This window comes from Peromyscus eremicus, chromosome 3 (assembly GCF_949786415.1).
Source record: "Peromyscus eremicus chromosome 3, PerEre_H2_v1, whole genome shotgun sequence".
In the NCBI taxonomy this organism is placed as follows: domain Eukaryota; kingdom Metazoa; phylum Chordata; class Mammalia; order Rodentia; family Cricetidae; genus Peromyscus; species Peromyscus eremicus.
Genome location: NC_081418.1, coordinates 131,341,548 through 131,364,538, shown reverse-complemented (window position 1 = coordinate 131,364,538; position 22,991 = coordinate 131,341,548). Strand labels below are relative to the sequence as shown.

General features: G+C 35.1%; 1 protein-coding gene across 1 annotated transcript in view; it reads left to right on the top strand.

The window, feature by feature from the left end:
- Positions 1 to 22,991, top strand: part of Wnk1 (WNK lysine deficient protein kinase 1) — a 130,367-nt gene that overhangs the window by 54,294 nt on the left and 53,082 nt on the right. The window contains exon 4 of the mRNA XM_059257108.1: positions 1,900 to 2,057. Within this exon, the coding sequence (XP_059113091.1) occupies positions 1,900 to 2,057 (158 nt within the window). The remainder of the gene's footprint in view (positions 1 to 1,899; positions 2,058 to 22,991) is intronic.

Below are 22,991 nucleotides of genomic sequence, written 5' to 3'. Positions count from 1 at the left end.
TCAGAAATCCATATCATGAACCTCGTGATCAATCTAGTTAAACATAAAATGAAAGAATTTTAATATTTAAGCTTCTAAAATCATTTGGAAGACTGTTGATGTTTTATAAAGTTACATGGAGAGAAGTAAGGTGAATGTCATTGATAAAACCTTTTTACTGTCTCACTGACTCATTCTGTTAATACTTAATATTTTATATTCATATTTATACAATAGAAGCAATGTGTTGCTTTTTTTTGTAAAATAAATGAAGTTTATATGTAGTTTAGCTTCAGAAATGTCCGTTGACTATATCTTCAAGAATACCTGGCTGTAAAAACTTGATTTGAAAGTAGGAATATATGGAGGTGTTTTGTGAAAAGCTGGTCTCATCAACTTTCCTTTACTCTCACCTTTTATAATGAATGATATATCAAAATTAGATTTCTCAGCCTTAGTACTCTGGATAGCTGGGTCTAGACAGTTACTGTATAGGGTTTTTCTTGTATACTGTAGAATTATTTCATAGCATACCTGGGTTCTAGCACAAAATATTTGTAGCATTCCTTGTCTATTTACTCCTAATTGTTACAACCAAAAGTGTCTCCAGACATTGCTGTATTGCTGTAAGGAGAGCAAAATTAACCCTATTAGGAATCAGTACGTAGTCCAAAGAATAAGAGTCACCTTTCGGACTCTAATGGCTGTTTTGCTAAGGTTTAACTCTCTGAAATTTAAAAATTTTTCATTTCACAATCTATTCTGCTCTCCTATAGAGTATGACATTAAAAGCTCATTCATTATTAAGTGAGCCAGAATTCTAAGTACCAGTAAGAAAAGCATGGCACACCAATAATTTGCATTTTTTCTTTTTTTTTTTTTTAACTTAAAGAACAAAACAAAACCAGTGTTCTCATTGGAATATTGTGAAGTTAGGATTTCTAATGCTGTTTGTACATTTTTACACAATATATTAACAAGAAAAGTACATTTGAAGCTGAATTGCCCTTTTGTTTTCTTTATAGGAAGCATTTGATTGTCTTGGGGATCTTAAAATCACTAATCCAACAGAGTTATTTCCTTTGTTTATTAAATCATAATGTGCATACTTGTTCTGGAATTGAAGTTAAAGATTCTGAAATCATTGTAAAATCTAATCTTGTAGGACCGTACACATACATACTGTGCTCACAAACCAGTCTGTATTTGAGCTCTATATTCGTATGTGTATGTGCATTTGTTTTTCACCCGTAGGATGTCCCTCACTGTATTTCCTGTATCTGCATTAGGCTTATTTGTTTACTGTAGGTTGGATCATAAGTATGTGAAGAAAAGGCTCTGGTGAGAGGCCTTTGCAGATAATTACATTTTATTATCTTTAAAAATATATTGAATACAGAGGTTGGGTCGTGTCCCCCCCTCAGGCCTCCTTATTATGTGAAGTATTAATGGCAAGGGGCAAGTTGTAAATACTCCAACTTCCCATAGAGGGCAGACAAGTATTTGGTCTTTTTATTGTTACTATCTTACAGTATCCATTTTATTACCTGCTAGTTTTTTTTTCTTTTATTACCTTTCCTTCTATTTGTTTTCATTATGAATAATATTAATATAATCTCTTAGCCAAAGTTAATAGTGGGAACACAATTTCAGCAGTATAAGTAGTCATGTACCTGACTGTTCAGTGTGTTTTAAAGGCCTCACAGTGGAAGATCTTCTATAGGATATAGGCTATAGGAACAGGCTAAGAAGATTTCCATCCTTTTTTTCCCTCTTCTTTTTCTTTTTCATCCCCTTCCCCCCCCCCCCCCCCCCCCCCCCCCCGCGCCCCCAGGTCAACCTCTTTGTTTCTTGAAATCTCTGGTAGGTAACACCTACAGCTACTGATCTGTTGAGTCTGAATCATTGTTTTAATTTAAGGTACTCCGGAGTTCATGGCTCCTGAGATGTATGAGGAGAAATATGATGAATCCGTTGATGTTTATGCTTTTGGGATGTGCATGCTTGAGATGGCTACATCTGAATATCCATACTCAGAGTGCCAAAATGCTGCGCAGATCTACCGTCGAGTGACCAGTGTAAGTCCTTGCTAATTGTTGATGACATTACATTAGATCTAGTAAAATCAAGCTTGATAACATCCACCTGTGCAAAAGGGGCCACTAGAAGAAAGCCTAAGTCGTTGGGATGGGAGTTTGCTGAATTAGATCCAGTGTACAGTGAAAGCAAAAATAAACTCAGTTTCTTCCCACCTCCCTTGCAGTCACTTAAACCTTTATCTTGAGGTATAATTTATTTGAGACTGCATTCTAATGTCTTCTAATAGTTCATCTGAATTCTTAATTATGATGCATGGTTTTGTATTGCTATTATATTGCTTTAAAGGGGATTTCAATTGAAGACTTTTGAAAGCAGCAAGAAGGTATAGGTTAATATTACAGCAGTGAGACTATGATAGATAATTGATATAGAAGTATCCAAGATTCATTGGGATCTTAGGTATAAAGAGGAAAGAGTTCTTTGGTTTTAGGTTTTTTTTTTTGTTTTGTTTTTTTTTTTTTGGTTTGTTTGTTTTGTTTTTTCTTTCAAAGAGAATGTTAGATATTGTGATGGGTTCAGGAGACAAAATAGCAGGTTCACTTTTCTGTTGTAGTTATTGCTGTAGTCTGTCTCTCTCTCTCTCTCTCTCTCTCTCTCTCTCTCTCTCTCTCTCTCTCTCTCTCTCTCTCTCTCTCTCTCTCTCCTCTCTTGTTTTTTGAGAGAGGATTTCTCTGTGTAACCACCCTGATTGTTTTGGAACTCACTCTGTAGACCAGGCTGGCCTCCAACTCACAAAGATCTGCCTGTCTCTGCCTCCTGAGTGCTGGGATTAAAGTTGTGCACCACCACCACCCAGCGCTTTGGTAGTCTTTAAAGATCATTTGTAATGAATTTTCTTTGCAGGTTTGTTAATTCTGATGTTTGGTGCTGATTGTTTTTATTAAATTTAGAGAATCTTTTGAGTGTTTTATTGACTGATATTTTATATACATATACATACATACCAGGTCAAGAGTCTTAATTGGGATTTTTCTCTTTTTTTTGGTTTTTTTGAGGCAGGGTTTCTCCGTAGCTTTGAAGCCTATCCTGGAACTCACTCTATAGACCAGGTTGGCCTTGAACTCGTAGAGATCTGCCTGCCTCTGCCTCCCAAGTGCTGGGATTAAAGGCTTACGCCACCACCACCCAGCAGGAAAAAGATTTTGCACAATAAAAACATGAGTTATGTTCTATATCTATAGACCTTCCTGGATAGTTTATATATAGGAAATAATAATACGTGGCCTTTTGTGACTAGCTTCTTTCAGTATGTTTTTAAAAGGTTCATCATTTGTTCTCATTCTTGTTTCATTTTGAGGGTCATAGTGTTCACAATGAAACCCCTCTGAGCTTTGTACATAGTGGGCTGGTGATTTACCTTATACCTTTCATTACTTTTAAGAGATAATATTCCATTGTGTATATACAATGTAGTTTGTTTAGCATTCATCTGTTTGGACATTTAATCTGTTTAGACTTTTAGGGTATAGTCTGTGAATAGTCTGCTGTGAATGTTCATGTACAAGGATTTGATTGGTCATCTGTAATTTCTCTTCTGGTCTTTTAAGTAGGAGTAGAATTATTGGGTAGTACACTAACTCCTAATAACCATTTAATTCAGTTGACTTGTTTTCCATGTGACTGTATCATCTATCCTCCCTCCCTCCCTCCCTCCCTCCCTCCCTCCCTCCCTCCCTCATGGGTATCTGCTGTGGCCAGAAGAAGGTGTCAGATTCCTTGAAGCTGGAGTTAGGCAGTATGGAACCAAGTGATAAGGGTGTTGAGAACTGAACCGAAGTCTTCTGGAAGAGCAGTAAATGGTCCTAATTGCTGTGCCATCTCTCCAGCCTTAACATACATTAATTTTTTTTGGGGGGGGGGGAGAATCTCTCACTGAACTTGCAAGTTTGCCTATACTGACTGGCCAGTAAACCCTTGATTTGGTGTAATAAGAAAACCAACTTGGGCAAGTTAGTTATCCTCTGACCTCTAAATGATGAGCATGTTATAGCACTTGTATACGCACGCATACACACACACTTGCACACAAAAATATAAACATTAATTAAATTACATAAGTTTAATTAATTTATGTAATTATTTAAATAAAATTAATTACATTTTATTTAAGCAATAAAAGACCCAAGATACATATTTCCAATATACAATGGTGTAAAATAAACATCCTTATCTCAAAGGGGAGAGATGGGATGCAGCAAGCCATTATCAGACCAAAGTAAGACAGAAACCCAGCAGAGTAAGCATCAAATCCTATAGCTCTGTGTCCTGAATTTTTGGCTAATAATGGAATATCTGGGCTCTAAAGGGCTTAGATAGCCCCATACCTTCTTTATTTGGCATACAGTCTATGATTCTGTCACATCAAACATTGCAACTTAGCTTTTACCTTCAGGTTCATGCAGTGACCTTTCAGGATCCTTTTGCAGGAGCTCAGACCCTGTCATACATTGTCTGGCATTGACTCAGCAGCTCTCTGGAAATGTGGTTATGAGCCTCAATGACCCCTTCAATCTTATATCTTTCATGCTAGCAAAACCATTACTACATGGACAATGCTGCTATTAGATTCTGGTGCCAGCTCAGTATGGAACTGGTTCCCTTTAGACCACAGTTGTGTCACCTTTTTTCTGCTGACCCTGGAGAAATACTGTTTTAAACAATTTCTTTCAAGGAGCAAATACCTCTTTATTTCAAGTTTAGCTTTTCTTCTCAAGTTAGTTTGCATTTTCACAAACCTGAGAGTCTTATCCCTAAGACACCTTATCGTTTTGTCCCAAAGCAAATTCCAGGTTTCAATACGAATCTCTTTAACAATTATAGATGTCTGGCCATCCTTATTCTTCTTTTAAAACCCTAAAACTTGTTTATATGACTTTTTTTTTTTTTTTGCTGAATTTTACATTTTTCTTATCTTTATGTTCCCGCTTTTGCTGTTTTTTTCTTTCTTTTTTGTTTTTTTTTTTTTTTAAACTGTAGAGCTGGATAAGACCAGTGAGCAGTAACCATGACACAGTGTTAATGCTATTCTGCTTGAAATTACCTCCACCAAACATACTAGTTCATTTTTTTATATTAGTTATTTGTTTTGTTACTCTGACGAGAGCAACCTAAGGAAGGAAGTGTTTATTTTGGCATCAGGAGTTTAAAGCGGCTGTTCAACACACACACATCAGGGAGCAGAGACAGATGAATCCTGAGACTCATCTGGCTTTTTCCTTTTTCTTTTTTTTAAAGAATATTTTACAGCTGGGCAGTGGTAGTGCACTCCTTTAATCCCAGCACTCACGAGGCAGAGCCAGGCAGATCTCTGTGAGTGCGAGGCCAGCCTGGTCTCCAAAGCGAGTTCCAGGAAAGGCGCAAAAGCTACACAGAGAAACCCTGTCTCGAAAAACCAAAGAAAAAAAAGATTGGTCTTCTCCTCAGGTAATCTAATCACAAACGTTCCCTAGGTATTTGTCTCCAAGGTATTTCTAGGTCCTGTCACGCTGACAATTGGTATAAACGTATCACAGTCACATTATATGGTAGGGAGATTAGAACCACAACATACCTTTTGTTTGTTTCATTACATTTATTTATTTGTATTGCGTATATGTGCATCCATGCTACCGCATACATGGGTGGAGGTCAGAGGACGCTCATTCCACAATATGGGCCCCAGGGATAGAACTTGGGTCACCAGGTTTGGTCACAAGCTGAGCTGTCTCTTCTGCCAACAAATATTTGAGTCCCTTCTGTATTCCAGACTTTTACAAATTCTTGGTATTAAATACTTTTAAGTGTAGTCCTTGTTTCTAAAAAGCTTTCTTGGGACAGGGCAACAGACAACTTAGGGACCATAGAATATAAAACAGCTATTCTAATATTAAATATTTAACTAAAGCACATAGGAGCAGTGAGAACCTCATTGAGTTGAACAGATTAGGAGAATGACAATTAAAGATCCTATATGGCCCTAAGTATTACCTGTAAAAGAACTGCAGTTGTCCATGTCTGTTGATTTTGCAGATAGGAAAAGAAAGATTTATGAGGTAAAGAGTGAATGAAAATCGTTGACTTTCTTCTAGAATACTGGCAGAATTTTTGCAGCTTTTATAAAACAGGTAGGTGTCGCATAAGCAGACCTAAATTTTATAAAGATTATTCTGTATGTAGATTTGAAGAGCTAAAAGCAGAGTAGGTAAACTAAAACCAAATCAACTTAAAACAAAAAACAGTTGAAAGGTTGGCTATTAAAGGTCAGATATGTTGGTATATACTAGCACTCAGAATGCTGAGTCAGGAGGATTATGAGTTCCAGACTAACCTGGGCTATGTAGGAAGAAGGGGAAATGGGAAATGATTATCATAGTAATCAACTAATGAGGGAAATGACAGAAAGTGTGGAAGTATGGAGTTGTAGAAAAAAAAAAGGAAGTAGATGGATTTAAGAGGATTTTGCTTTTTGTTTTTTCTTATTCAAGTTAAAATCAAGTTCTTTATACTTAACAGTTAAGAAAATAAATGACCATTTTAGAAAAGTGCACTTTTACAATGGCCATTGGTAATTGCTGAGATTCCTAATTGGTCATTGTTATAAGAACAAGGGAATGTTGAATGTTCAGCCATAATTGGGAAAACTATCACTTATCACCTAAGATGAAATGGAAAGAATTTAAAAGCAGGTGGAAGTAGTTGAGGAAGGTGGAACACTGTCTTTGGAGCATGTTGATGTCTTGCATTAGCATTATTGATTCCATTGAAGTTGTGTTTACCGATATCTGTCTCTTCTTGAGGAAGGATTTACAGTAGCTGGAGAAGGGGGGTTAGGAGGTCCCACCTTCCCTGAGTATCTTATCTGTAGGGAGTTAATGGTCACTAGGGAAGGCAGATGCATTTTCTTCAGCTGTCTAACCACTGATTGGAGCTCATGCTCTTGTAAGTATTCCTTCATCCAGATCCTGTTAAGAAACTCTAGTAAAACAGAATGGGACAGGTGGACACACACACAATGTATAAAAATAGAAAGTGGGGCACTGGAGAGAGAGATAAATGGCCCAGTGGTTAAGAGCACTGGCTGCTCTTCCATTACATTAGAAATAAGTTCAGGGTTGCAAAGAAAAAGATCACAACTCCAATTAAAGTGTCTGGACAGAGCAAACTTTACTCTTGATCAAGAAAAGATCTATCGCACAGAGACAGTAAGTGCACTTGGCTTTTATTCTACCTAATTCAGGTGATGACTTTGTCTTTACCTTAGTCTTAATTCAATTAGACACCCTTAAATGAATTGTAATGATATAGCACAAGGGAGGCCCTGGCTGGCCGGGCCAGGGTGGTCCATGGGTGAGGGAAACATGCTGGGCAGGTGCGGCTGTGGGCTGTGCTGCATCCATGTGGAGATGTTTATTATAATAGAAAGATAGAAAGATAAGGAAAGAGGGAGAGAGAAAGAAAAGAGAGGTGGATAGAGGGGGCGAGGGTGCACACCTCATGGCGGGGAAGGGAGGAAGGGCAGGAGAGAGCAAAATGGGGAGGAATTTTCTTAAAGGGAACATTGGATGGTGTCCTCCTTCCTTGGATGGTGTCAGGAGCACACAGAGCCAAGTCCTCAAGGGGCGGGTCAGAATACTAACAATTGGCACACAGGAAACAAAGAGGGTAGGGTCATTGCTCTAAGCCATGAGATTCCTGGAATGCAGGAAGGAGGGGGCCTTTGTGTGAAAAAATGTTTAACTTGAGGAGTGTGTATTAAAACATTATATAAAAGTCTTACTAGGCTGGGAAGATAAAACAATTTGAATACAGCTGTATAATATCTGACAGAAAAGACTCATAACTGATATTTCTTATACAGAGGACTCAGGTTCCTAACACTCACAGGGTTGAAATACAACCGTATTGACTTTCTTTCATATTATTAATGACTTTTCTTATTGTAATGGCAGAGGTCTTATGATTCACAAAGCCTGGGGTATTTACTACCATGCTTTTAACAAAAGAAGCTAGTAACTTAGTCTAAATATATCACTAGAATTTTGTTTTAAAAGAATTTACCCAAAGAGTTCTGTAAATAATCATAATTTTAAAAAGAGATGGTTATTATTTTTTTTTTATTAGAATTAGAATGTATTATCCTGTATACTTACAGGAAGATCTTTCCAGTGTTTTTGAAAAACTGACCTCGAATGTTCAGTTCTCTTGCTTCTGCCTGCCTAATGAGATTGTAGGTATGTAAAATGATGCCTGGCTTCTACATGTGAAACATGTGAAAGAAAATCATTATGTAAATTATTAATTCTGAAAATTTCCAGACAGTCTTCTGAAGTTGAACCATCATTTTAATATTTTTATCAATTTTAAACTTGGGCTCAGTTGAGAATAAAATCTTCTTAAATAAAATAAGACTTTTTTGTTAAATTTAATAGAAGTTAGACTATTCTAACTATTTCTTTGTAATTATAGCGATCAGTCTGTTTTTAATTATTGAACAGATTTTAAAAATTGAGCAAATATGAATACACGTAGAAGCTAAAGAATATAGTTGGGTGGTTTCTGTTACATTCCTGGTGTATTCATCACCAAGTTCCAGGACTTTTTCACCATTCTCCAAAGAAGCTCCATGTACACTAACAGTCATCTCCTTTTCCTCTACCCTCCAGTCCAGGTTAGATTTGTCTTTGGGGCATTTAATGTCAATATTCTTGTTTTACTCACTTAGCATAATGTTTTCATGATTAATCTATGTGGTAATTTATCAGTACTTCATTTCTTTTGACAGTTGAATAATAAATACTCCATTGTATAATATTGAGCAGCTTTTGTTTCCCCATAGTTCTATATTTTTTTTTTCTCCTTTTATCATTAAACTGTTTGAATCTATAGCTTTCTTCCTGGAGAGGGATCAAGAACAATGTTCTAATCTTTTTTTTTTTTCCTAAGATTTTTTTTTTATTTATTTTATGTATATTAGTGCTCTATCTGCATGTACACCTGTATGCCAGAAGAGGGCATCAGATCACATTACAGATAGCTGTGAACCCCCCATGTGGGTGCTGGGAAACGAATTCGAGAACTCTGGAAGAGCAACCAGTGCTCTTAAACACTCGGCTCTCTCTCCAGTCCCTAATGTTCTAATCTTTCAAACAACTATAATGTAAATATCACAAACTGGGTGGATTAATAAACAGCAGGTTTATTTATTCATTTGTTTATTTAGTTTATTTCTCAGTTCCTAGAAGCTGGTAAGTTCAAGATAAAGATGCCTTCAGCTTCAGTATCTATGGAAGATCCATTCTTCGTGCATAGTGTCTTTTCACATTGTCCTTTCCTGGTGAAAGATTCTTTTTATTATGTTTATTAAGTTTATTTCATGCACTCATTACCTAACCACATGCCAAAGGTTGTACTTCTGAATACCATCCTGTTGGGTGTTATATTTTAACATCAAATTTTTAGGTGGACATAATCAGATCATAACTAACATGAAGGATAATGCAAGTAGTATTTTACAAGTCATTCATTTTCTTAGAGCTTGATTTATTAAATGCTTGTTTATATTTATTTTATAGCATACGACATGGTATAGACTATCAATATTTTGAAAAACAAATTTCAATTAAAGGAATCCCAATTGTAGTTAAAAGTTAGATACTATGCCAGTTTGTGAGAATTATCTTCCAAAGGAGAAATGAAATGTTTTTATCCTACTAAAATGAAGTTAAATTGCAGTAAATAGAAACTGACATACAAATAAAAACAATATATAGGTATAGAAAAAATATATAGAATGGAAAGTAGAAAATTAACTTTTAACAGTGAAAATTCCAAGGGTAGGTGGCATCTGAAATCTTCGGCCATTCTTTTGCTACTGTAAAAATTCTAAAATCTCAAAATTGTAATTTCTGAATAAAGTTTCTTTCTGTGTTGTGAGGGTAGGGACTGTGGGGTTTAATAATTTTTAGCCTATCTTCAGTTTGTTTTCTGAGGGTAAAAGCAAACCATATTTTATTTAATGACCCTCACAAGTTTTAAGATAATTTTTCTAAAACAATTTCCTAAGGAAGGCAGGCTTCTGCCATATTGGAAAAGGAAAATGCTCTGCTGTTTTGTTGTTGTTTGCTATTCTGTTTAAGATAACATCTTGTCGGGGCTGGAGAGATGGCTCAGAGGTTAAGAGCACTCACTGGCTGCTCTTCCAGAGGTTCTGAGTTCAATTCCCAGCAACCACATGGTGGCTCACAACCATCTATAATGAGATCTGGTGCCCTCTTCTGGCCTGCAGGCATACATGTAGGCAGAACACTGTATACATAATAAAAATAAATAAATCTTTAAAAAAAAAAAAAAAAAAAAAAAAAAAGATAACATCTTGTCAGAGCTGTTTTCGGACTTAATATTTCTAGTCTTTACAAATATACTTCTAAAGTATCAATAGTCTTTAATTCTGCACCGGCCGTTCATATATTTGGAAATACTTATCTTGTTTTTAACTGATATTCTTATTTTATGGCTTCCAGTGAGATGTCAAAGGGAACTGTGTCTTTTGTTACTTTAATAAAAGATTGCTTGTATTTGAGGCTCTGATATTAATGTGGGGACATTTAAATAAATGGCTACACAACAATTACTTTATGTAATTATATATATAAGCAATAGTGACTACTGTTAAATAAGATTGATGTAGCAGTCTTTCTTTTAAATCTGCCTCAGGTGTAAATTTAACTAATTTTAAAATGCTAATATACTCTGCTTACCTACTACATGCTTATTAAAGAAACATGTTGATGTTTGGTTATCCATTCAGAGAGGTTATAGTTTCCTAACACCATACACACACCAGTTCTCAATTTTTGGTTTCTAGTCAAGGTCTATTGTTTATGTCCTACCTATCAGTAATTGATTACAAAGACTCTTGGACTTACCTTCCTAGGCCAAAATATCCCAGAATTCTGTTCACATGAACCCATGAGCTTTAGTTCTAAGTTTCTTTGTTGTTTTGTCTTTTGAGGTCTGGGTCTTCCTGTATTTCCCAGGCTGACCCAGACTCATAGCAATCCTTCTGCCTTAGCCTCTAAAGTGCTGAGACTACAGAGGCAAGCTACCATGCCTGGTTTTTCAAAATTTATTTTTCATAATTATATAACATCAATTAATTGTTTCTCTTTTTCCTCTTCTCCCTTCTTCTGTTTCTCCCCCACCCCTCTCTCTTTTGAGATAAGACTGCCCTCAGCTTACTTTTTAGAACAGACTAGCATAAACTAACAGAGATCTGCCTATGTCTGCCTCCCAAGTCCTAGGATTAAAGGTATGCACCATCACACCTAGTCTTACCTTGTCCAGTTTTTGGAGACAGGCTGTCATTAAACTTGCAATGTAGTCAAAGATGACCTTGACCTCTTGCTTTTCAACTCCTGAGTGCTAGGATGGCATGTGCTGCCATCATGTTGGGGATCAAACTTGGGACTGCATGCATGCTAGACATGTACTCTACCAACTAAACCATACCTCTACCTCCTTTTTGTATCTTCTGTGTGTTGTGGACATAGCATTGAGTAAGATAGATGCTTTAATAGTCTCTAGAAATTTTATAGTCTACTAGGAACGGTGGGCATGTTGAAATAGTCATTCACTAAACCAAATGGATGTTATATATACACATAATGAAATTAGGGAACTTTACTCTTCTTGGGAGAGTCAAAGATAGTATTCCTGAGAAAGTATGTTTAAACTAAGAATTTGATCTGAGCAGGTATACTGAGAAGGTAATTTTTTTAAAATACATTTTAAAATTTCTGATACAATTAGATGATTTCCCCTTCCCTTTCCTCCTTCCAACCCTTCCCATTCACCCCTTGCTATCTCTCAAAATCTATGTGTATGAATATATGCATGTATATTCATATTCATAAATACAGTTAATCAGTCCATGTAATACATATCAGTATGTATATGGTCTCAGGACTGACTACTTGGTACTGGATAACCACAGGGTAGGGTGAGATGTGGTGCTTTTCCCTGGGGAAGACTATTTTGAGACGGTAATCTTATTTGGTTTTTCGAGATAGGGTTTCTCTGTGTAGTTTTGGTTCCTGTACTGATCTCGCTTTGTAGACCAGGCTGGCCTCAAACTCACAGAGATCCTCCTGGCTCTTCCTCCCAAGTGCTGGGATTTTAAAGGCATGAGCCACCACCGCCTGGCCTGCGACAGTAATCTTATATGAAGAAATGAACCAACAGCCTAGTTTTCTTGGCACTCTTTTTTTGTTTGTTTGTTTCGTTTTTCAATTTCTTGTGCATGAGTGTTTTCCTTGTATGCATGGTGCCCAGGGTGGCCAGAAGAAGGCTTCAGATCTCCTGGAACTGTAGTAGAGACTGTTATGAACCACCATGTTGGGACTGGAAATCAAACCTGGGGCCTTTGGAAAAGTAGCATGTACTCTTAATCACGACGCCATCTTTTCAGTCCTGTTGCTGGCACTCTTTGCCAGTAGCATCCCAAGGATTAATGGAAGAAAGTCATACTAGCATTGCTACCTGTTCTGTGATCTGTTTTGATGTTATCTATTTCCTATGCCTCTCAAGAACAAGTTTCTTTTTTCCTAGGTAAGCATGAGTTTTTTTTCTATTTTCACAATTACTTGATTGTTTAATAGTTACAGCACTGAACAAGATAGAGGTTTTAGTGGTTGGTATATTCCATTAACATTTGGATGTACAGTTAAATTCTTCCACTACCCATGATTTGGAAGAGCAAGTAGATGCTATTATTTATCTGTTGCTTATAAGAGATTGTGAAATTCTAGGTGATCATTAAACAATTGCACATCTGGAAAATATCAAGAGTTCTGGTCTCAGAGATCCAGCTTAAATCAAATGTTATATTGAATTAACTAATACTGTAGTGTCAATTATGATATGAGGACATTTTAACCTGTATACGTGCTGATATGAAAGTAGTAAATGCAGACTGGTTTAATAATACACTGGTTTAATAATAACTGGAGAAATAAATGCACTGATAATACACTATGTGTATCATACCTGTAATGCATTCAGATCTTTTCTTTTAATGTTAATATGCTTAGAAAGGCTTTCCCTACTAACCTATCTTAAAAAAGAGTTCTTAAAATATATACATACTTTAATTCCACCTTCATTTTATTTTTCATGGCTTTTATCACAATGTGCCTTTTTAAATTTAATGTCCTAATTTGAATTCAGGTTTTATATACTATATTTCAATGAGGCTTATTTTAACAGTGATCATTGTTGCTTATATAATTACATGAAATTATTGTATTGTCTAGACATTTGTTGCCTCAAACATAAGCAGTCCTCTAGAAAAGTAGCAAAAGACACAGGCCCTTTGTTCTTCATCTTATGATGAAGAATGGGTATCAGTTAAAAAATAAGGCAATATTTTCAAATAATAGGAACTGACAGTACAGAATGAAGGCTTATCTGTAATGCAGTGATTTGCAAGTTGTAAGCAGTCAGCCAGTATTTGTGAAATAAATACATGAGTACAGACTATAAGGAGTGAGTAAAACACAGTTTAGAGTTTGATCTGCTTGAATTCAGATCCCAGGAATGTTTCCTAGCTGCAAACCTAGCTGCAAGTTTTTTAATTCCTCTGAGCCTAAAGGATTAATTGAGAAAGACATATAAAACTTAAGAAAAAAAAAAGTCCTGCTTATATACTTGTTATTCAGCATTTGTTGGATATTGCCATTATTACTAATATTACTATAACATGAATAGTGGTGAAATTAGTTGTCCCTAATGTATAAATACAAATTGTATTAAATTAAATGTGTTTAATAAGCTTCATTCACATGAAGCCAAGCTTTAAATTGGGTAGGAGAAGCTGATATTTCCTTTAATTTTGTCAGTTGCCTTGCAAAAATCCCTTAAATAGACTATTTCATTCTAATTTTTGTATTGTAATAAATAGATAATACCTTCATTTCACAGGTAACACAGACTTAAAAGTTTTAACATTTTGCATAATACAATGAATGAGTGGTACTTAGTAGCAGAGTCCAAAAACAAGACATAAAGATAGATAATAACATTTTTGTCCTTTGCTTTTTCTTTTAAAACTTTTTTCTCTGGGTATTTAAAAAAATAATAATCCCTAGCCAAGGTAGAGGTGGCACGTGCCTTTAATCCCAGTACACACCCTTAGTCCCAGCACTCAGGAGGCAGAAGCAGGCAGATCTCTGAGTTCGAGCCAGCCTAGTCTACAGTGCAAGTTCCAGGATAGCCACGCTACACAGATAAACCCTGTCTTAAAAAACCAAAAGCAACAAAAATTCCATGAATAAAAAACCAGTCTTATGAGCTATAGATAACACAAGTTCATATGTAAGATTCCCATACTGCACTTTGTAGGGCCTTACGTAAATGTCTGGGATCCTTGTCCTGCACAGAAAATCTGCTTAGTTATATATTATACTTGTCATTTGATCCAGTTATCTCAAATTTATGCTTTGGTAGTGAAAAGATCCAAGCAAGGGTACTAATCCAGCTATGGGAGGCTAAGGTAGTAGGATTGACGGTTTAAGCTCTGCTTGAACTACAGAGTGAACTCAGAACTTTGTGAGACTCTATCTTAAAGTAAAATTTTAAAGATGGGTATGGGAATATAGTTCAGCAATAGAACACTTATCTAGAACGTACTTGGCTGTAGGTTCAATCTTCAGTATGGAAGAGGAAAAGTAGCACAAGTTTTTGTATGTTATTAAAAGAGTTTAAAACTTTAGTACACCACAGCATCAATGTTTATATGAAGGATAGTGCATTTGAGGCTGGAGCAATACCTTGGCTTTCATGTATCCAGAGTAATGAGCCTTAGGGAATCATGAGGCAAGCTAATTTCCTTTCATAGAGCCAGCTCAATTTGGTAGGGCATTTGAAGAGGCTTGTTTTCCAATGGAATTATATGGTATGTTCAAATACCTGTAAACTAATGGTTCATACCAGCAAGATTCTGGCTGAATCCAGCTGCTTAACAACCAGGTTAAAAATAATGGGGATTTTTAATTACTTTGTTTGTGTAATTTGACTTTGTCACTTATTCCATTAGCCTTTGGATTGCAAAGCTTGAACACTTTGTATGGAAAAAACAGAATTAAAGCCATTAGGGTAAAGTTCCTTCTAGTTTTTATATAACAGATTACAGTTCACTCTTTTCTACAGAAACAAGTGACACCAATTCTTGATTAGTTTTTAAAGTTGAAAAAAATGTATTTCTTAGCAGACTTCTTTGTGTTATGCTAGAAAAAAAAACACCTGGAATTAGCTGAAAAGATTCTTTAATAAATTTTGCGCTTTTATAAATTTGGATTGTAAGTGAAAAGATATCACAAGTTGTATCTTAACATTCTGTTTGACTTTCAGAGACATTCTGTTACTCTCCTGTGATTCTAAATTTAAAAGTGATAGTTTGGGGTGTCATTCTGCTTGGGGGAGGTGTTTAAAAAAATTGTAAAATTCTTTAGAATTCCTCAGCAAATCCTGAATATAAGTCTTTAATTCCCAATGCAGTAGACAGAATAAAAACTGACAGTATATAAAGACAGTTTTCTTATTTAAGCACATTTCAGCAATACTGAGATTTCTGATCTCTTCTTAATAACACATGCTAGTGTGCTAAGAGAATAGAAATACTTCATAATTGTTGCTTTTTTTAGTGTACTGCTATATATAATTTAAGGTGTACTTTTAAAAAATCATAAGACTTACATGACTAAAAAAAAGGGGAGGAGGAAATGTTTTATCAGTAGAAATATCCATTAAGTATACATTGAACAAACAAGTAATAATTTGACTGGACTTACTGGGAGTGGGTGGGCATTATTATTATTACTTAATATTGAGTCAGAGATTGGGAAGATGTTTATTGAGCCCAAAGAGAATGTCCTTCAAAGTAGAGGGAGCATCATAGGAAAAGTACTATTTTTATTTATTTATTTCATTGGTTGGTTGATTGGTTTTTCCAGACAGAGTTTCTCTATGTGGTCATGGCTGGCCTCGAATGCAGAGATCGACGTGCCTGTGCTGGGTTCTGGGATTAAAGGCTTGCATCACCACAAACCCAACTGAAAAAAATATTATTGATGGAAATATTTTAAGCATTCACCGAACAAGTAATCAATTTGACTTATCTGGGGAAATAAGGATAGACAGGTGAAGTAGAAAGCATGTAGTAGAAGTAACATTGAATTTGACACTGGAATATTTGAATTCTAGCTTTTACTCTACCATTAACCAAACCATTAGACTATGTCTTATTCTAGGTGCTCAAGTTAATGCAATATTTGCACTCATTGGACTAGACATTCAGTAATCAGCCTTGAATTGATAACTTTCATATGAATGTTCAAAAATATAAAAGATGCAATGGAATATGTTTATATTGAGAAATGCAGTAGTAAATACAATTGAAGTAAAAAGACTCTCCCAATTGAAAGAAGAGAATGAGAAGTACAGAAACGCACATTGATCATGACTTTATTTAAAAATAGTAAACAATACTGTACAAAAATTGATAATTAAATTTCAAAAATACTGCATTTTAGATTTAATTGGCAAAGACCACATTTAAAAGCAAATTGGAATGAATTTAGCCTTCCTTGTAGAAACCAGATATACAAACTGACAAAAAAGTCAAAGCTTATTGATGTTTGAAAATACTGATTTAAGTATATAATTATAAAACTACATTCTTTAATAGAAGAATTGGTTCTTCTTTCCTTTACATTCAAATTATTGGTTGTGCTGTAGGATTTAAACACTAAAACAGCTATTCAGGGAAAGGGAAATATATTTTAAGTACATTAAGCATAATAATATTTTAGGAAAATATAAAAATATAGAAGATAAAGATTACTTATGGCTATGGTGGTTTATATAATTACTACTGTCTGTAAGTTCTTAAAACAAAGATAAGTGGTTTGTTCGTTTGTTTATTTGTTTAAGCAGGTAAACAGTTCTGCTGTTTGTACCATCTTACTCCTCCAATAGCTTAACATTTCTGGTCAGGTAAAATGACATTTTTATGCTGATTTTGTTACCTCCCCAAATCACTGCTTTATTTCTTTTGCATTAAAATTTTGAACACCAAGTTCTGATTACTAACACTCCATCTTTTTAAGCTAAGGTTAATTTAGCATGGACTCTTTGTTTCCATTCCTTGAATGTAATGGTATTATTATAGATATTAGAAACTCTTAATTTGTAGGAAAGATTGATTTATTTTTTTCAAAAAATAAGAGTATACCACAAATTTGTATGTCATCCTTACACAGGAGCTGTTTTGATATATGGCTGTGTCACTCCTAATTTTAGTATGTGTTGCTGAAGCAAGCCCAGAAAAGGTTTATTTTCACAGAGTCTAGATGTTTGTGTCTGTATCAAACTGTTGTCAACAAAACCAAAAAAGCTGTACTCATTTAGGTTGTTCTAATACCTATATCTTTTTTTTAATTATTTTTATTTTTATTATTTGGTGTTTTGCCTGCATGTATGTTTTGAGGTGTAGGATCCCCTGGAACAGAAGTTGTAGACAGTTGTGAGCCTGCCATGTGGGTGCTGGGAATTGAACTCAAGTCCTCTGGAAGAACAGTTAGTGCTCTCAACTGCTGAGCCATCTCTCCAGCCCATATATCCATATCTTAAGCATGGAAAAGGCATTTTTTTTTAAGCTCTTTGAGTTAGCCAAGCATAGTCTTAAGCAATCTTCCTCATATGTGTAAGTTAAAAGAACTTTTGTTTTTCTGCCAAAAACCTGACATCTTAGACTACTTAATTAATAGTGATAAATATTGAGCCAGAAACTACTAGTAGCTGCTTTGAGATGTAGTCTGTTAGCATTAGTGCATTTCTAACTAGAATAGAAGCGGTGTTTTTTTGTTTGGTTTTTAAGTTGCATTTATTTTGTGTTGTGGGACTAATGCATCACAGTAGTGTTTATGGAGGCCAGAAGACAACTTTTTTTCTGGAGCCTTTTTCTCTCCTTCCAATATTTGGGTCTAATGGATTGAACTCTCAGATCAGGCTCAGTGGCAAAGTGGTTTTACCCACTCAGTCACGTAACTATCCCTATAGTAGAAGTATTTGCACCAAATAGCATCCAACCCTTACTATACTTTCAGTGATTGAAACCTTGGCATATGCTGTCCTCTTTGGGATTCAGTCTCATACCATTACAAAGGATACAGCTTTATTTTACTACCCATTATAACAATGCCACAAGCAGTGCTTTCTTTACTATGAAGGAAAATTTAACAACACTTAAATTCAAAGTAGCTTTTATGTGGGACTGTGAAATTTTTTCCCCTAGCAAATGTCTGCACATGCTAAGGCTTTTAATAGGGAAAAGAAAGAAACCTTTACTGCTTTTGTATACCATTTCACTACTGTTTTTTAAAAGCTATGAGGAAGTGGAAAAGCAGTTTAATGAGAATTGAACTCAGGGCTTCATGCATGCTCAGCAAGCATTCTGCCACTGAACTATATCTCCAGCCCTAATATCACTACCTTTTCAATTGATAAAACAGAGGAGCTATTGTGCATACTTTCAAAAAACGAATTTCTTTCTTTCTTTCTTTTTTTTTTTTTAATGTGCATGAGTTTGCCTGCATTTATTTCTATGTACCACTTGTGTACCTGGTGCTCATGGAGGCCAGAAGAAGACATCAGATCTCCTGAAACAGGAGTTACATATGGTTGTGAGCTGCCGTGTGGTTGGTGGGAGTCATCAAACCTGGGTCCTCTGGAAAAACAACCAGTGAAAGTATAAGTTAATTGGGTAACTACCAGTGCTCCTGCTTGATTATTACTCAGAATTTGCTGTGTTGTCTGTGCTAAATTTGCCCCTCCCCCCCACACTTTTAAATAAAGCATAATTTCAACATGATTGATATGAAGGAAGTGTTTTAGTAGGTAGGTATCTAGTGTTACGTACAGAAAAGTCTCCAAGGTAGATTTCAAAGTCAAGGAGGCAGAACATTTGGATGTAGGTGGAGCTTTGAGCAAATAAAAGTCTCCATGCTTATCCAAGGATCTGTTGGCTGAGTAGAGCAAGCTCGGTTAGAGTTGGGAAGCATGGCTATTAAACAAGAAACTGTGCTCCAGTCTGACTTTGACATTTGTCTTCCTTATGCTGTGGGCTAAGTTGTTCTGGTAGTTTGTATTTCTATTCTTTTCCCTTTAATTTTTCTCTAAACTCTTAACAAATCTGTTTTGCCTTTTCTGATGGATTTTATGAAGACAGATTTTTGCTCAGTATTTGTTATTGTAAATTCTCATTGCTGCTGCTGCTCTCAAAAGGATTGTATAAATGAGGTAAGAATTTCTGGTCTCTATGTAGGGCATATTGTAGCCTTTCTGATGATGTATATAGGAAGTTTCACTTAAACTGCTGAATGAAGTTAATTAATGTTCTATGTTTATTCTGTGTGAGAAAGTGTGCTTTTCTGAATTATGAATGGTTAGGACAACCATTTGAAACTTAAGCTTTGAGACAATTCCTGACAATTTTAAGAAATTGAAGATTGAGCCAAAGAATTCTCTACCATGACTCATTTCTGTGTTTCTAGCAGATTAGTTGACAACCATAAACATACAGAATTAAAGAAGTCAGAGTCCATAAAACTTTTTAGTTCAAATAAAGCAACATATTTGATAAACATTTGTCTTCTATTATCTCTTTGGAGTAAAAAATTACTCAGTTTTTATACTCTATATGCTATATTAGATCAGTGACTTTGAGACAACATCTCAAAACAAAATGAGAAAGTGCATAATTTTATGTCACTTAAAGGAGAGAAGTGTCACTTAAAGGAGAGAAGTAAGCTATTCTCCTGTGTTTGAAGGAGTTGTGTGTATGTTGAGACATGATTGCCCAAAGATAGAACCTGTGAATTGAAACAATAAAGCAAGAATACATTTAGAGCTAAGATGCTGGTTCTGATGAGTGGAGTAAGAAGAGTATGTGTTCTCAGTGAATAAAGCTTAGTTTTTTGTTTTTTGTTTTTTTTTTTTAAGAGTAACCCAGTTTTTCTATTTTAGTATTCTTTTTTGGTTTTGTATTTTCTAACCTTACTCAGAAAAGATGGGAAATATATTTGCTTTTACTAGTTGGAATAACACCAAGTAGAACTAAGTTAAGGAGTAAAGAAAAGTGGTTGCTTTTGCAGGGTTGTAGGGCTTTTAAGTTAATCATCTCTATTGAAATAAGATGAAATTTTATCACAAGAACATTTTGTTGTTACTGCTCTTTCTGGTGCTAAAAATCATGTTTTACAATAATCTAGATCAACTTTTTAAAAATGTTATTAAGTTATTATATCTTAAAAACAAAAAGCCTGTGAATGTGATGTGTATCTCAAAAACCTTGCTTTGAGTACATTCTTACCTAGTGTCTCAGATGGCTCCCCTGTAGGTCACTTTCAGGCCAGTAGAACTTTGTACTCATTTTATATACTTTACTTGTTTGTTATTACTAAATTTATACATTCTTATATATTATATATTATAATATACTATATTATATTATAAATGTTAATACATTTATACATTCTTACATACTATTTTTTAAAGGCTTTTCTGAGCATTTTGGCTGACTGGTGAGATTTTTATTTACTTTTCCAATATCTAGGTGGGTAATAGTCTTAATCTTTTACTATCAACTTATGGACTAATAAGTTATATCTCAGTTTTATTGGCTACCTTGCCATTTACATTACATTGTCTAAGGCCACAGTAGCTTCTGGGTATGCATAAGGAACCATCTGTATCTAACTTTTAGTTATAGATTTAAACAACAGTAAAACTAATATATTTGAAGACGTGCTACACACAATTGGTTGGTTTTGGTTTATCTTCCATTTTTTTTATTAGCTAGTAGATAAAAATTACAATTTACAAAGACATGGATGTGTATATGTTTGCATGAATAGGGTTATTAATAAGATGACAATTAAGGATCATCAGGGATTTAGAGGTTTAGGAGAATTTCTTATGTCCTTCCTACATTGATACAGAAGTCAGTACATATTTGTCATCCTAGTTTAATGTGGTACTGCCAGTAATTTAAACACATTCCCTTGATAGTGTATTGTGGGTGAAGTCACATTTTTCCTCATTAAATTTTCTGTTGGTTTGGTTATTTTTCTGAAGCATTTGAAGTGTCTTCATATACGAAGTCCAACTACATTCTACCTGTTATACCCAAATCTGTTTCAGACAATTGCTTACCAATTGTATTTTAGGTGTTTTTTTCCCATTTAAGTTTACTTTATGCTGTATTGCTTTATTGTAGAAAACAAAAAGCCAATATAAAACAGAAAACTCAAATTATCAACTTTTAGTGTGAGACATCCATAAAATTGCTTTAAGGTGGTTTTATCTTTTTTATTACAGTTGTACTGATGGTATGCATGTATATCCACAACTGCCTATGTACCACAGCACTTGTGGTTTTATTTTTTGGGTTTTTTTTTTTTTTTTTTTTTTTTTTTTTTTTTTTTTTTTTTTTTTTTTTTTTTTTTTTTTTTTTTTTTTTTTTTTGGTACAAGGTCTCATGTAACCTAGGCTGACCTTGAACTTGCTTTGTAACCGATGATATTCTTGAATTTCTGATCCTCTTGCTTCCACCTCCTGAATGGCAGGATTAGTCATGTAACACCAGTTTCAGCTTATGCTGTGTTGAAGATCAACCCAGGACTTCATACATGTTACGCAAGTACTGTACCAACTGAAATACAACCCCTGTTTTCTACTTCTTTTAGTCTTAAATTTGAAATACCCCCTTTGATCTATCATAGCAGCTTTTGACTTCAGCAGTATTATTTTCATTTTTATTAGAACTGCATGAAGAACATTTCTGCTAAAATCAGGAGTAAGACAAGAGTGTCTATGTTCTCCACTACTATTAGTATAGTGCTTGCAGTCTAAGCTAGAGCGATAATATGATTGAAAGTGTTAACAGTGATACAAATAGGAAAGAATGAAACCAAAGTATTCTTATTTGCAGATGATATGACTCCATGCATAAAAGACTCTAAAGCCTCTACTAGAAAACTCTGGCTGCTGATAAACACATTCAGCAAAGTAGCAGAACACAACCTTAGCACATAAAACTCAGTAGCCTTCTTAGATACCAGCAGCAAACATATCAAGAAAGAAATCTGGATAACAATCCCATTCATCATAGCCTGAAAATAATAATAATAATTTTGTAATAAATCCAACCAAGGAAGGGAAAGACTTGTACAATGAAAACTTAAAGACACTGAAGAAGACAACTAAAGATGTAAAGACTTCCCATGCCCAGTTGGTAGGATTAATATTATAAAAATGGCCATTCTGCCAAAAGCAATCTACAGATTACTGTGATCCTCATCAAAATTCCAAGACAAGTAGCCCAGTGGTGGTGGTGCATGCCATTAATCCCAGCACTGGGGGGGGGTGGGGCGCGGGGGCGGGCAAGCAGATCTCTTGAAATCCAGGACAAGGCTCCAAAGCTACACAGAGAAGCCCTGGCAGGGGGCGGGGGCGGGGGGGGGGGAATTACAAGACAAAACACTGCTGTAGGTGTCACCATCTCTGATATTTTTTACAAAGAGACCAAAATATACATAGAAAAGAGAGCATCTTCAACAAATGGTCCTAGTCAAGTTGGTTGGTTACATGAAGAACAATGAAACTAGATTCTTATCTCTCTCTACCTACACAAAATTGAACTGCAGATAGATCAAGGACCTCAACATAAGACCCAATATCCTTAATATATAAGAGTTAAGAGTAGCAAATATACTTCAACTTATAAACAGAGGTAATAACTTTTTGAACAGGACTCTGGTAACATAGACATTAAAATCAGCAATTTATAAATGGAATCTCAAAACTAAAAAGCTTCTATA